The sequence below is a fragment of the Bactrocera dorsalis genome, chromosome 5 (assembly GCF_023373825.1).
Source record: "Bactrocera dorsalis isolate Fly_Bdor chromosome 5, ASM2337382v1, whole genome shotgun sequence".
NCBI lineage: Eukaryota > Metazoa > Arthropoda > Insecta > Diptera > Tephritidae > Bactrocera > Bactrocera dorsalis.
In genome coordinates, this window is record NC_064307.1 from 67,865,897 (window position 1) to 67,878,804 (window position 12,908).

Sequence of the window (12,908 nt, forward strand, 5' to 3'; positions counted from 1 at the left end):
GATTGAAAAAAATACAGTTCTTGTATGGAAAACTTTTTTATTTGACGAGATATCTTCATAAAATTTTACGCGAGATATTTTCTGAGACAACAGTACAATATTCCAAGGAATTATGCTCAACGCAGCACTATATCATATAGCTGCCATACAAACTGAACGATCAAAATCAGATCTCTGTATGAAAAACTTTTTTATTTGACGAGTTATCTTCACAACACTTAGCAGAGATTCTTACCCTAGATGTCGCTACATTATGCAGAGAAATTATTCAGATCGAACTACTATAACATATAGCTGCCATACAAACTGATCGTTCAGAGTCAGTAAAAAGATATTTTTTTTTACTGTTTTATGCTATAAGAAAAGGGTATAGAAACCTGTGGAGGGTATTATTTATACCCTTTTTTTGTAGCAGAACCCTGTAAAGGGTATTAATGCCGCGGTATAGCCGAAGCTAAGGTTTTTGTCTTATTATAATTACACTAAATCTGATTAAAAATGCCGTAAGGAATCCTCATTTGGTCAAACGATAAAAAGGCGAAAAAATTGGAAATATGATTTATATACATAAATATATATACAATTAAACATACTTAAATGGACATGAGAACAGTTCAAATATTTTATTTCTATTAATAATTTTTATTTTATTAAAAAACAATACAGCATTATCATTAGCGAGCTCAATAAATTCCCAGACGTGCTCTGGCATACAAACCCGTAAGTGTGTAGAAGGAATAACTAAACGAAGCTCATGCATACACAATACATACAAATATACAGACATAGTTGCAATGTAAGCAACAAAACAAATTAAATTGCAAATTAAGTAAATGATGAAATTTCGCATAAATATTGCAAATATGGCAAAACGCGCTTGTAAATAAATACGATACGCTGAAATGAGCTGTGGAAGCGGAAAACTGTTGAATTACAATTAATGAAAACGCCGATGCAAGCGTTTCGCTGCGGAATGAATGAATAAATGAATGAATTTCCGCAAGCTGATCAAATAACAGCGGGAGATGGGGGGTTAGGGATGGCGCAGCAACTTTTGAGGTGCACATTTTGGGCGCTGATAAGCAGCTGTTGCGAGTGTTGTTAAAATTGGCAATAAAACTAGTGATAAGCACAAACGGCGATTAGCGATTTAAACAACAAACACAACAACAACAAGCATAGACAGTATTTAATGATTTAAAGCGCAACAACAACAAGCAGCGCGTAGCTTTTGACTGTTGCTTTGATGAACACATATGTATGTATAATAACTACATACATATATGTGCGTGCATGTGTGTGCGCAATAAATCCACTTGTCAGTGCCATAAACCCGCTTTGAGCCGTTAACTAATAATAGACGCCTGCCGTCTAGCGAGTTGGCAAAACTTTTAACTTCTGTGATTAGCATCTATGTAAATAGCAACTGCACTACTTTAAGCCTGCATATATGTACATATGTGTGTATGTGCTGTTTGCTAGCGCTTCGCTGAGTACCTTCGCTTGGCGTTATTGCTGACATCTTGCATTCGCCGTTTTTGTTGATGCATGTATTCGTGTGTGTGTGTGTGTGCCTGTGGTTTGCACAAGCAATCGCGTTGAGCAATGGACTCGATAGCGTCTGAGTGGCTGCTTGGTTGGTTAGCCCGGTTGGCTGGTTGGCTGTGCATGCACACAGTACTTGCAATTATACAATTTTTCACGTAGCGCTTGACGACAGTAATTGCCAGCTGGTTGACGGGCTTGGCAGGCTGTTTGTTTTCTGCTACAATTTTTGCTTGTTTTCGCCTTTTGTCGTCTGTCGTCTGCCTTCTCTCAGTCGCTTCGTCTCGACGACTTGGTTGCGCTCTACTCAATTTACAACGATTTTTTGTGTTTTTGCATTTTGCTTATGTTTGCTTGATTTTTTGTATTTTTTTGTGATTTGGTTTTTGCTTTTGTTGTTGTTGCTGCAACTCTACCTGTCGAGTGGTGTACATTGGTTTCGCTTTGCTTCATTTTTGTTAACACTATACATCTTTTGCTATAAGGTTTTGTTTAGCTTGGCAATACGACCGCAGCGTAGCTGTCACAGCTACACCGCACAGTGGGTTGAGATGCTCATATGTCTGCTTAAATTTTTTTACAAATTTAAATGGAACTAAATGGAAGCAAAAATTTAATGATGAGCAAACTTAAAAAAAAAATTAAAAAAGAACAGAATGTTGTTAAATTGTATATAAAAAAAATTATAATAAAATTAACTAAAACATACATACATATAAACAACTAAATACATTTTTACTTTATAAAAAAATTAATTTTTATTACTAAAATAAATAAAATTTTTATTTATAATTTATTTTTATTATTAAATTTTTTGTAAATTTTTTTTGCAAATACTTAAATTTTTTTAATATAATTTTTTTTGTAATTTTTTTATTATGTATTTAATTTGTTTACACATTTTTCTTACTTAATTAATTAAAATTAATTTTTATTACCAATTTTTTTTATTATAAAATTTTTTGTAAAGTTTTTCTTACAAATTTTTAAATTTTTTTTAAATAAAATTTAATAAAAAAAATTAATATATTTAATTTTTATTACTAATTTTTTTTCTTTTTATTATTAAATTTTCTGTTTAATTTTTCTTACAAATACGTAAATAATTTAATTTATACAATTTAATGAAAAAAAATAATTAAATTTTTAGTACTAAATTTTTTCTTTTTATTATTAATTTTTTTTTTTAATTTTTTTCTGTTAATATGTACCTACTTCATGTTATAATGTGTATTCACAACAAAAAAAGAAGTATGTTATTTAAAAAAAAATTTTATATTATTTTAAATTTTTCTTACAAATACTTCCATTTTTTTCATAAAATTAAAATTTTAAAAATTTTAATCCAACATATTTCCTTTTCACCCCACTGTGCAGTGCAAAGTCTTAGCCAGTCGCGCTTTGAAGTGAAGTGAGTCATTCGTCATAATTAAACAGCGACTAGCGTTGGCAACAAAGATATAAAAACGCCGACAGAACTTACAAAAGCAAGCAAAAAGGAGAAAGCAACAACTGACAAGGAACAAACCGCAGTTATAAGTAGAAAAAAAGCTTAATGACAAATAAATAAAAGATGGTAAGAAGCAATTATGAAAGCAAAATGGGTTGTTAAATAAACAGCGAAAGAGATATTAATGTCTGTTTTTCATAAAAACCAAAAAATAATAAAAAGTCTGGAGACAAAAGTGTAGTTCATAAAATAAAATTATAAAAATTGTGGAGACAAAAAATTGGTAAAAGCAAAATCTGCATAACGTCCTAAGCAAAAAAAGGCTTGAAGCAGCGTTGACAGGCCAGCAATTCATTAAAGATATTTAATGCTTAAGCGAAAAATTGGTTTTAGAAAAAGTTTAGAGGAAACAATAATCACAGTATAACTGTGGATCAAGTGCATATGTATGTATGTATGTATGTATGCATATACAGTGGTTTCAGTGTCCAGTTAGAATCATTGCAAAATTTTTACAATATATTTTTACGTAGAACATACTTCATCAGATCTATATACTATAAGAACCGACCTTATATCTGTTTCATACACACAAAAACACTATAGCCCATATATGAATGTATGTATGTGTGTATGCATTCCCTTATAATGAAAATAATGCATATTTATTGAAAATTAAATGCACTTATATAAATCCCTTGCTAAATGCCTGATTAGTGCGTACCTAAGCACATTGAGCAGAGTTTGACCAGCAGCTCGAAGGTTATTTTATAAGTAGAATTCGCGCTGTCGTATGAGTAATTAATGGCTGAGCCTGCTGCCGTATGTGCGTGCGTTACTCATACCCAACGTGGTACCTGCTTGTAGACATGTAGTCGCTTTTTGGACCTTCGCTGTTGCTTAGGGCTAATGTTAATGCTTGCATTGCGTAAGCAACATTTTTTTAATGACTTTGCACCGTTACATATTTAATATATTGGCAGATGATTATACATTTTAGGTATTTATAACACATTGGACTCGCAAGGCGCGGCGATGAGTAATACATGGCAACAGGCAAAAGTGATAAGCGACAGTGGAAGTGTAATTACCTTTAATGCACTTTTTTTTTAAGTAAGAGCATTTAGCTTTTAAATAATCATTTGTTAGCTCACAGTGTCGTTAATCGCTGGGCCTTACCCACTACGCTGAACTTACTTAACCTGCCGCTTCTTGGCGCAAGTGGGAAATTTCAAATGCGCTTTAATACAAAAGTACTCAAGGTATTAGTAGAATATTAGCTGAGACTTGGAAGTGGATTTATGCCTCACATATGGCTTCTAAGTTAGGGAAATCAAGTAGCTGAAAGCCGCGCCTAGTAAATAAATAATAAAACCGCGAACTAGTCACTCAGTTTTTGAGATATCGAACTGAAATTTTGCATACGTGCTTCTCTACTAAAGAGTTTAATCGTGTGTTGAAACCGCTGATATTGGAACACTATAGCATATCGCTGCCAAACAAACTGACCTTTCAAAATTCAATCCTGGTATGGAAAACTTTTTTATTTGATGAGGTATCTTCACGAAATTTGACGCATCGCCATAAGCTGCAATGAAATTGAAGAGAAATAATCACTTTAGCTTATAGCTGCCATACAAACTGACCATTCAAACTCAAGTCCCTGTATGGAAAACTTTTTTATTTGTCGAGATATCTTCACAAAATTTTGCATGAATTATACGCTAAGGTATTGCGAGAATTTACGAAGAAATTTTTCAAATCAGTAAACTATAGCATATAGCTGCCATACAAACTGGCCGTTCAAACTCAAGTCCTTGTATGGACAACTTTTTTATTTGACGAGGTATTGTAACAAAATTTGGTGTGAATAATAAGCTAAGGTTTTGCTACAATTTATGTAGAAATTGTACAAATCGGTAAACTATAGCTTATAGCTGTCATACAAACTGACCGTTCAAACTCAAGTCATTGTATGAAAAACTTTTTTATTTGACGCGGTGGTTGCATGAAATTTGATACAGAGTATTGTACAAAACAGTGGTACAATCCCTCAATATTTGGTGCAGATCGGACTACTATAGCATATAGCTGTCATACAAACTAAACGATGAATATCTGGTTGACTTTCTTTTTATATCCTTTTATGCTATAAAAATGTAGTTTTCCTATTGTAATGTTTTCTTTGTTTTCTGTGTTCGCTCTGACAAATTCGGTGAGTTAAACCACGAAAGCGGTGGCTACGCCAATAAAAAAAAAGAAAAATATTAGACCAATATCTTCAAATTTTTTTTATAAAATATGTGACTACCATACATTGACGCATCTTCTGGCATTCTGGCAGCTCAAGCTTCCTCCCAACATGCTTACTTATTCCAAAAAAATTTTTCCAAATTTTTCTCAGCATCAAAAAGCCCAAAAGTGTCCAAAGAAAAAGCCTGCAAATGTGCCAACAGTAGTGAAAAACAACGTCGAGCCAAAAATTTTCTTCTACCTTGCCCCCCAATTTCGCCCCAGTAATAGAAAAGTCAGCAAATTTATTTTTACAAAAAAGTATTTCTCACTTTATTTGTGAATTTTTGATGTATTTGTGTTTTTTTTTTTTGTAATTTAATCTGACAACATAAGCTGTACTCAGTTCTTTTTGTTTTATGTATTTTTTTTTTGTTTTTATTTTTTTGTGTTTTTTTGAAAAAAATTTTACGCACTTTGGCGCTGGTAAAAATGTATGTAGTGTGTTTTTGCTTACACAATTTGTTGTTGTTGAAGTTTTAATATATGCTTTTTGTTTTTGTATTTTTGTTTTCTATGCATAATATGTAATTAGAAAAAACTTAACATTAATACAATCTTTCTTTGTAGTGTAATAATAATAATAATGATAATAGTAGTAATAATAAAAAAATTAATACATGCACAAGGTTTGTTTGTTTGTTTTGTTGGTTGGTTTGTTTGTTGTAGTTATAATAAATATATCGGCCAAGTAAGCGCTTGCTTACTGGCCACATACCTAACGGCGGCGTTTGAGTAGGCTATTTATGGTTGTTGTTATTTTTATTTTCAATTCATTGTTTATTTTGATTTTTAAGCTATTGTGTTGAAGTGTGTTTGATTTTTTTAATTTTTTTCTGGAATTATTTTTTAGAAATTTTTTTAGAATTTTTTTTTTTAATTGTTTTTTGGAAATTATTGTTTGTTATTATTTTTTGCGGACTAAAATGTGTTGTGGCTATTATTTTTTGTTGTTTTTGTGCCGTATGCTGAATATTTTTATGCTTACTCGGGTTTATTGCATATTTTTGCCAACTATTGCAAAGTGTTGTTGTTTTTTTTTGTAATTTTTACCAACTATTGCAAAGTATTTTTTTTGTATTTGAGTTTTTTTTTTGCTTATAAACTGTAATTCTGTGTGTGTGTGTGAGCATTTTAAATTATTGCTAATTTATTGTTTTACGAACTTTTAATATTTTTACTTTTACTTTTTACTGCAAAATCTTAAGTTTTTTTGTAGTTATTAGCAGGTTTTTTGTTTTTGTTTTTTTTTGTGATTTTATTTTAATTTTTTGGAAATTTTTAACGCTTAAAATTTTTTTTTCATACAATTTGTTAATACTAATTTTGTTGCAAATGTCACAATTACGTTTAAATTGTTTTTTTTTTACATTTTTAATTTTGAATTTTAGTCAAATATCGCATATGTTGCTTTTCACACATTATTTTTTACAGTTTTACAAATTTTTTGCAAAATTTTTCTCACAAGTTTTACGCCTGAAAACGTTTATTAGCTTTTTAAAGTATTTTTGTATTTACGCATTCACATATATTTGCTGCTTGCTAGCCTGCCGCTCGCCCCTAATACAAAAAAAGTTGGCGCGCGCTGCTCACAAACTACATCAACATTTACTTTTTGTTTTTTATATTCTTCTTTTTTGCTTTTAATCGTTTAATCGCTTTTAAACTGCTACTCTGCTGCTTCTACTTTTTTCTTCTTCTTCTTACTATTTTTCTGCCTCTTCTTCTACAAGTTTATCTTTATACTTCTTCGTAATCTTAATTAAAAAATCTTAGCATCTTAAAGTGTTATCACAATTTCATGAGTTTGAGATTTTGGCTGCCGCCGCGCGCCCGCACACATGCCAGACCGCGCGCTCACACACACACACGCGCCTTTATGCATATAATATATATGCAATATATGCGCGCATGTGTGTAGAGCAATTGCGAATTTCCGCTTACTGTGCGTGTGTGTGTGCGTGGCGCCGCTGCAGCCTTAGCAATCTAAAAATTTCATGCATTTCTACTCTCCTCGCCTACTACATCGGGCATTAACTGCAATTTTTTGAATTTCAAAAAAATCAATTAATCAATCAATCGATTCTCAAGACAATTGACTTAAACGCTGCGAAGCGTTTACTGCATTCACAGAAATTTGTTAAAATTAAAATTAAACATAAAAATATAATTTTAAAAACGTTTAGTAATTATTATTTGTAATATAAATTTTTTTGTTTTTGTTTTTGTTTTTAATTTTTTTTTTAAATTAAATATGCAGATCATTCGTGGGCGCGTAATCGCTTTACTAAAATCTAACGAGTTCATTTTTGTTTCAATTGAAAGATACTTGATGCGTTTGCATTACATGAGATAGACACATACAAAACGCCGTTTTGTACGCTTATATGTATAAATATGTTTATATGCATGTGTATGTAGGTATATATGTGTGTGTGTGTGTCGTAAAGTATGCTGCTTAGGAAAGTGAAAGTGAGTGAAGTCGAGAGGTGGCGGCCCGCTGTGGAGCGCGCTGATACTGTAAGTAAAGTGTGTGCGTCGCTGTGTCTGTCGGTCAGTACGTGCGCGTGTGTGTATGTATGTGTGTGTGTAGGTGGGGTTGTTTCGCATACACTTCTAACGGCTACGCTGCTTCTTTGCATTTTAATTTTTAAAAAGTCTTAACTTAATAACACGTCTTACACGATTTCGTTTTAACTTCATCGTTTCGAGGTCGTCTCGTCGAGCAGCAGTCATCCTTAAAGCATATATCGTTCGTTAAATCGGCTCGTGCGCCACCACAATTGCTTGCTGCTGCCGCGTGCATTGACAAACGTCTACAGCCTACAGCCGCCACATTCACACCACCGCACACCGACGCGCCGCGTCAACACAAACACCGACGCCGACGCAGCTGCAGCTGCAGTCACAGCCGTCTCCAACTCATTGAACTGAGCTGTTGTCACGGCTGCGTGCCGCTGCTGCTGCTGCCTCCTAATGCTGTTTACACCGCGCTCGATTCACGATGTTGGTGCTGTTGAGATCGTTGCGGCCGCACTGCTGCCGCCGTAGCTGTAGCTGGTGCGATCCGATGTGTAAAGTTTGTGTTTGGTGATGGTGAATGTTGCACTGATGGTGATTGTGCGCGCCAGACTCTTCATGAATTGTGGCAGCAATGAGGTCCAGCCGCGATGATCCTGACGCAATGTCAAGTAGATCTCAAAGGTGGATACCATTTCGGGATCCAATTTGAGTTCGGCAATGCGTCGCGAATTGTTCGGTTCATCCTCGAATTCGATGTAGATGGTGCAGCCGCGTACACCGCACGGTTCCTTCGCTGAGACGCGTATGATTTCGGCGGCAATGCGCAGCGTGAGATCACAGGGTAGGGAGACTTCGGTGCAGGTGAGATGACGCTGCTTAGCGGCGCGCAACTCATCCAACAGGCGCAGTGAGAGATCTTCCACGGCTGCTGCATCGATATCATCACAGTTGAAGAGATTTGTTGAGGGATTCTGGGAGGGTGTATGCTGCGTGGTGAGGTAGCTGCCGCCCACTGTCGGTGTTGCCGAGGAGTTTGTATTATTTGCGCTGTTTGTATTGGGTGTTAAGGTGTATGGTGCTGAGGCCGCACGGCTTGCTGGCACCTTTTTCACCTCCTTCAACGACGACGGTGGGGCAATCATCACCTCAGGCACCGCCAGCAGCTCTTCGGTGCTCGCTGTGCGTTTGGTTTTCTTATTATTATGATGCATAATACTGTTTTTCACATTTTTATTGTTAACTGTGTTGTTGTTGTTATTTAAATTATTATTGTTGTTGTTGCTAATATGATAATTCTGTTGATTCTGCAGATATGGTATGGGTATGCTGGCGGTCGGCTGCGGCGCGGCAGCCACCTCTGGCTCCGCATCGACCCAGCCGCTGGACGCCAGCGGTAACAGTGGCGACAATGTGCTGGTCCAATCTAAAAGTAGAGTAAACAAAAACAAAGCGATTAGCGCATTGTAAATATTTTTGATAAATGTGTTTTTTTGTTGCTTTCAATTTAATACCCTCAACGTTTTTATTGAATTATTTACTTTTTTATGATTGCACTCAACAATTTTAAGCCAAAGCAAATTTTATAGATAAAACTAAATTAGAAGCGCGCAACAACAACTAGTACTCAATAAGCACATAAAAACAATAGAGGTAGGCAAATAGCGATTCGAGAATGTTCGTGCGGCATGGAAACCAGCGCAAACTCACACAAACATGTGGTTACGAGCTCGTATCTATGCACTCGTATAACAAGTATGCTGAAGAGTAGCATATCTTTATGAGCGCACACCGAAATGTGGGTGAGCATATATACACACACATGCGCACACATATACACATGGCAACAGCAAACAACGGCCGCACAAGCACCGTTACGACCGACAGCACCAGCTACGACGTCGTCATCGCTCGTATGCTATGTTTGCCCGTTACGCCGCTCACCACTATCACCCAACAGCACTACCACCATTCCAACAGCCACACACACCAATAACGTTGACGTGCTTGCGCCGCTTAGCAACAACAAGCGCTGCTTGCAATAAAAATTGTAAAAATTAAAAATACGTTGATTATCGTTATGTCGAAGTCGTTGTTGTTCGTTTTTTTTCTGCTGTGTTGCTTTTGGTGTGCAGCTTGTTTACTTGTGCAGCGGCAGCAGGCGACTTGCACAAACGCTCGTGCGTAACGCAACGTCTGACACGAGTGAAAGGGGTGAATGGCTGATTGGCGAGCGCTGTGTATGCGCCCACTTGAGGCAAATGTGTATCTGTTAGATACTTTTTATGTGCCAATTTTCGCCGCACAATGATTGCACTCATTTTTTCCGTTTTTTTTTTTACAAGAAAAGTTAATTATTAATTAATTTAATGGCGTAAAAGTGTCAGCGTTACGAGGTGTGTTTGTGGCTGGAGACATGACGTACGATTTTTGATGTCGTATAATAAAAATTTGAGCAGATAGTGATATGCATGTGACTGACATTGAGTGGTGGCTTACTAAAGGCTTGAAAGGTTGTTGCTTAAAGTTTAATTTTCAAAAATTATTTGAAGCATTTTTTAAAAAAAAATTTGAAACTGTTTAGTTTTGTGTAAACTATTTTTTGATGAAAAAAATAAAAATATTTATTTAAATTTTTTTTTTTATTCAATAATAAATTTTTAAATTTAAAGGCTGATAAAAATAAAAAAATTTTATTTTCAATTTTTTTATTTAAAAATAAATTTTTAAAGGTTGATTTTATTTCAAAAAAATTTTTCAATGATTTTAAAAACTTCATTTTTGAAATTTATATTTGTTATAAAACCTATTTGCTAAACACATTTGGCTTAAAATTGTTGTTTTGATTGCTTACGGCAATAACTCTCATTGAAATTTAGAACTATTTCTCGAAAAATTTGAAATTTCGTACTTTTGCTCGAAAATCAAATCAAAATTTGAAACAGAAGTATTCTCGATAAAATCAAAACCAAATTTGAAATTTAAAACTATTTCTCGAAGAAACTTTACTCAAATTTGGAAAATTCCGGAAATTTCAATTCCAATTTGAAATTTAGAACTATTTCTCGAAGTCAAAATTGGAAATTACTCGAAAAATCCAATCATAATTTGAAATTTAAAACTACTTCTCGACAAAATTAAATTAAATTGTGAAATTTAAAACTATTTCTCGAAGAAACTCAAATCAAAATTGAAAATTGAAAACTATTTCTCGAAGAAACTCAAATCAAAATTGAAAATTCAAACTATTTCTCGAAAAAGTCAAATCAAAATTGGATATTTCTCGATAAAATTCAAAAATTTTAACTGTTTCTCGAACAAATTCTATCAAAATTTAAATTTATCATTATTTCTCGAAAAAATCCAATTAGTATTTCAAAATTTTCCATATTTTTCGAAAAGTCAAATCAAATTTTGTGTTTTAACACTTTTTCTTGAACAAATTATTTTATATACTTTTCATTTTCGACTTACCTCTAACTTTACTGGACCCGTATATGTTGTATTTCGACTGGTATTGTTGTTGCACCGCAAGTACTTCCATTTTCATTTAAATTATTTGCTTTTCAGTATTGAACTTGTTTAAAACAAAATTGCTTTCGGTGGTTAGTGCGCTGCTTCACACTTCACAGGCTCCGCTCTTGCAGTTATTTCGACTGGCGTATGGTTTTCAGCAGGAAAATCTCAGTCGAAATCACACTGGTTACTTTTTTTATATATAATATATATAGATATATCACTTTTTGAACGCTTACGTTCAGTTCTTTGATTTTTTCAAAAATATTTACTTTTCTGAAAAAGTTCTATTAAGCTTTAACTTCTACTCTGCGCCTTCGCTATATCACAATTCGCTGAATTTCCGTTTAGTGTTAAGTTGTTGAATTGCTTGCTGCTGCATTGGAGTATTTGTGTTTGGCTTCCAATGCCGATATTTTAAAAAAATTATTAAATTAACTTTTTGTAGTTTGAAATCACAGCACTTGATTCTGCTTTTACTTTAACTCTATTTAGCTTTTTCTTTTACTTTTTTATTTGTTAAGTTATCACTTTAATGGCGTTGGTCCGTTTCAGCTTGTTTTAAACAACGTTTTTTAAGATGGCAATTTTTTGTTTGTTTAAATTTTTAGTTTAAAATTACAGAGTTCCTTCTTCTTAATTTGCTTCTTTTTCATAAAAAATAAGTACTAGAATGTAGATAGAATTCTTCTCGAAACAATTTGTCTTGCTTGCTGCTTTGCTTTACTTTAATGCTTTTGCTCATACATATACATTAGGCGTGTATGTGTATAATATATTGGCATATGAAACTCGCGTTCTTCACACTTTCTTCTACAAATAGGTAAGTATATTTGACTCGCCTCTAATTCTTGTTACTATTCCGTTTCAGTTGTGTACTTCTGCAGTGTTTCGAAGCTACTATGCCAAACCGGCTGCATGAGCCGCCTATTTATACCCGCGCTGGTGGTTTGCTCCTGAGTTGTTTTTTTCCCTCAATATTGACTGCGCTCACCGCTCGCCACACTGCCACCAGCCAGGCAACAGCCAGTTGCTATAGCTCGCTAGCGGCCGGCCGCTGTTGAGTAGCTATATGTACAATTGGAGGCACGTACACAGGCCAGGCATGAGCGCTTTCTTCATACCTTTGTGAGTTTATGCCCGTGTATGTGTGTGTGTGCATGTGTTGCGCTGCGCTCATTTACCTCGTACACTCGCGCACCTTTGGGCCGACGCTGCTCTTCTTTTGTTGCCTTCGTAGCGCATACGTTGTTTGTGTGTATAGCCTAAGGTTCTTCGTAGCTGCTGCTCGGCCTATTGGCGTTGCGGTGTGGTGTTTGCTTGCCTTTACGCTCTTCACTCTGCCAATTGCTCGTTGTGCTTGGTAGAAAAGAGCGCACGCTGCCCTTCTGCTATTACAAAACGTGCAGGAGAGTCTCTTCTTTGACTCTCCGCCAGCCACCCTACTCAAGCCTTAATTTGTGTCGAGTTGATTGTTGTTGTTGCTCGCATATAGAATCTGCACAGCAGAATCAGTGCTATTGTCTTGTAAATCGTTTCGAAAGCTACAAGCATGCTTATATACACACGTTTTTTTGTACATATT

General features: G+C 34.6%; 1 protein-coding gene and 1 long non-coding RNA gene across 2 annotated transcripts in view; one reads left to right on the plus strand and one right to left on the minus strand.

Annotated features, from left to right (window-relative positions):
• Positions 1 to 12,908, plus strand: part of LOC109579642 (uncharacterized) — a 295,349-nt gene that overhangs the window by 208,036 nt on the left and 74,405 nt on the right. The window lies entirely within an intron of this gene.
• LOC105227827 (protein scylla) lies at positions 6,290 to 12,267 on the minus strand. Its single transcript, XM_011207359.4, has 2 exons — positions 11,282 to 12,267; positions 6,290 to 9,233 (listed from the first exon to the last, which is right to left on the minus strand). The coding sequence occupies exons 1-2, from the start codon at positions 11,355 to 11,357 to the stop codon at positions 8,287 to 8,289; spliced, it is 1,023 nt and encodes a 340-aa protein (XP_011205661.1). The 5' UTR covers positions 11,358 to 12,267; the 3' UTR covers positions 6,290 to 8,286.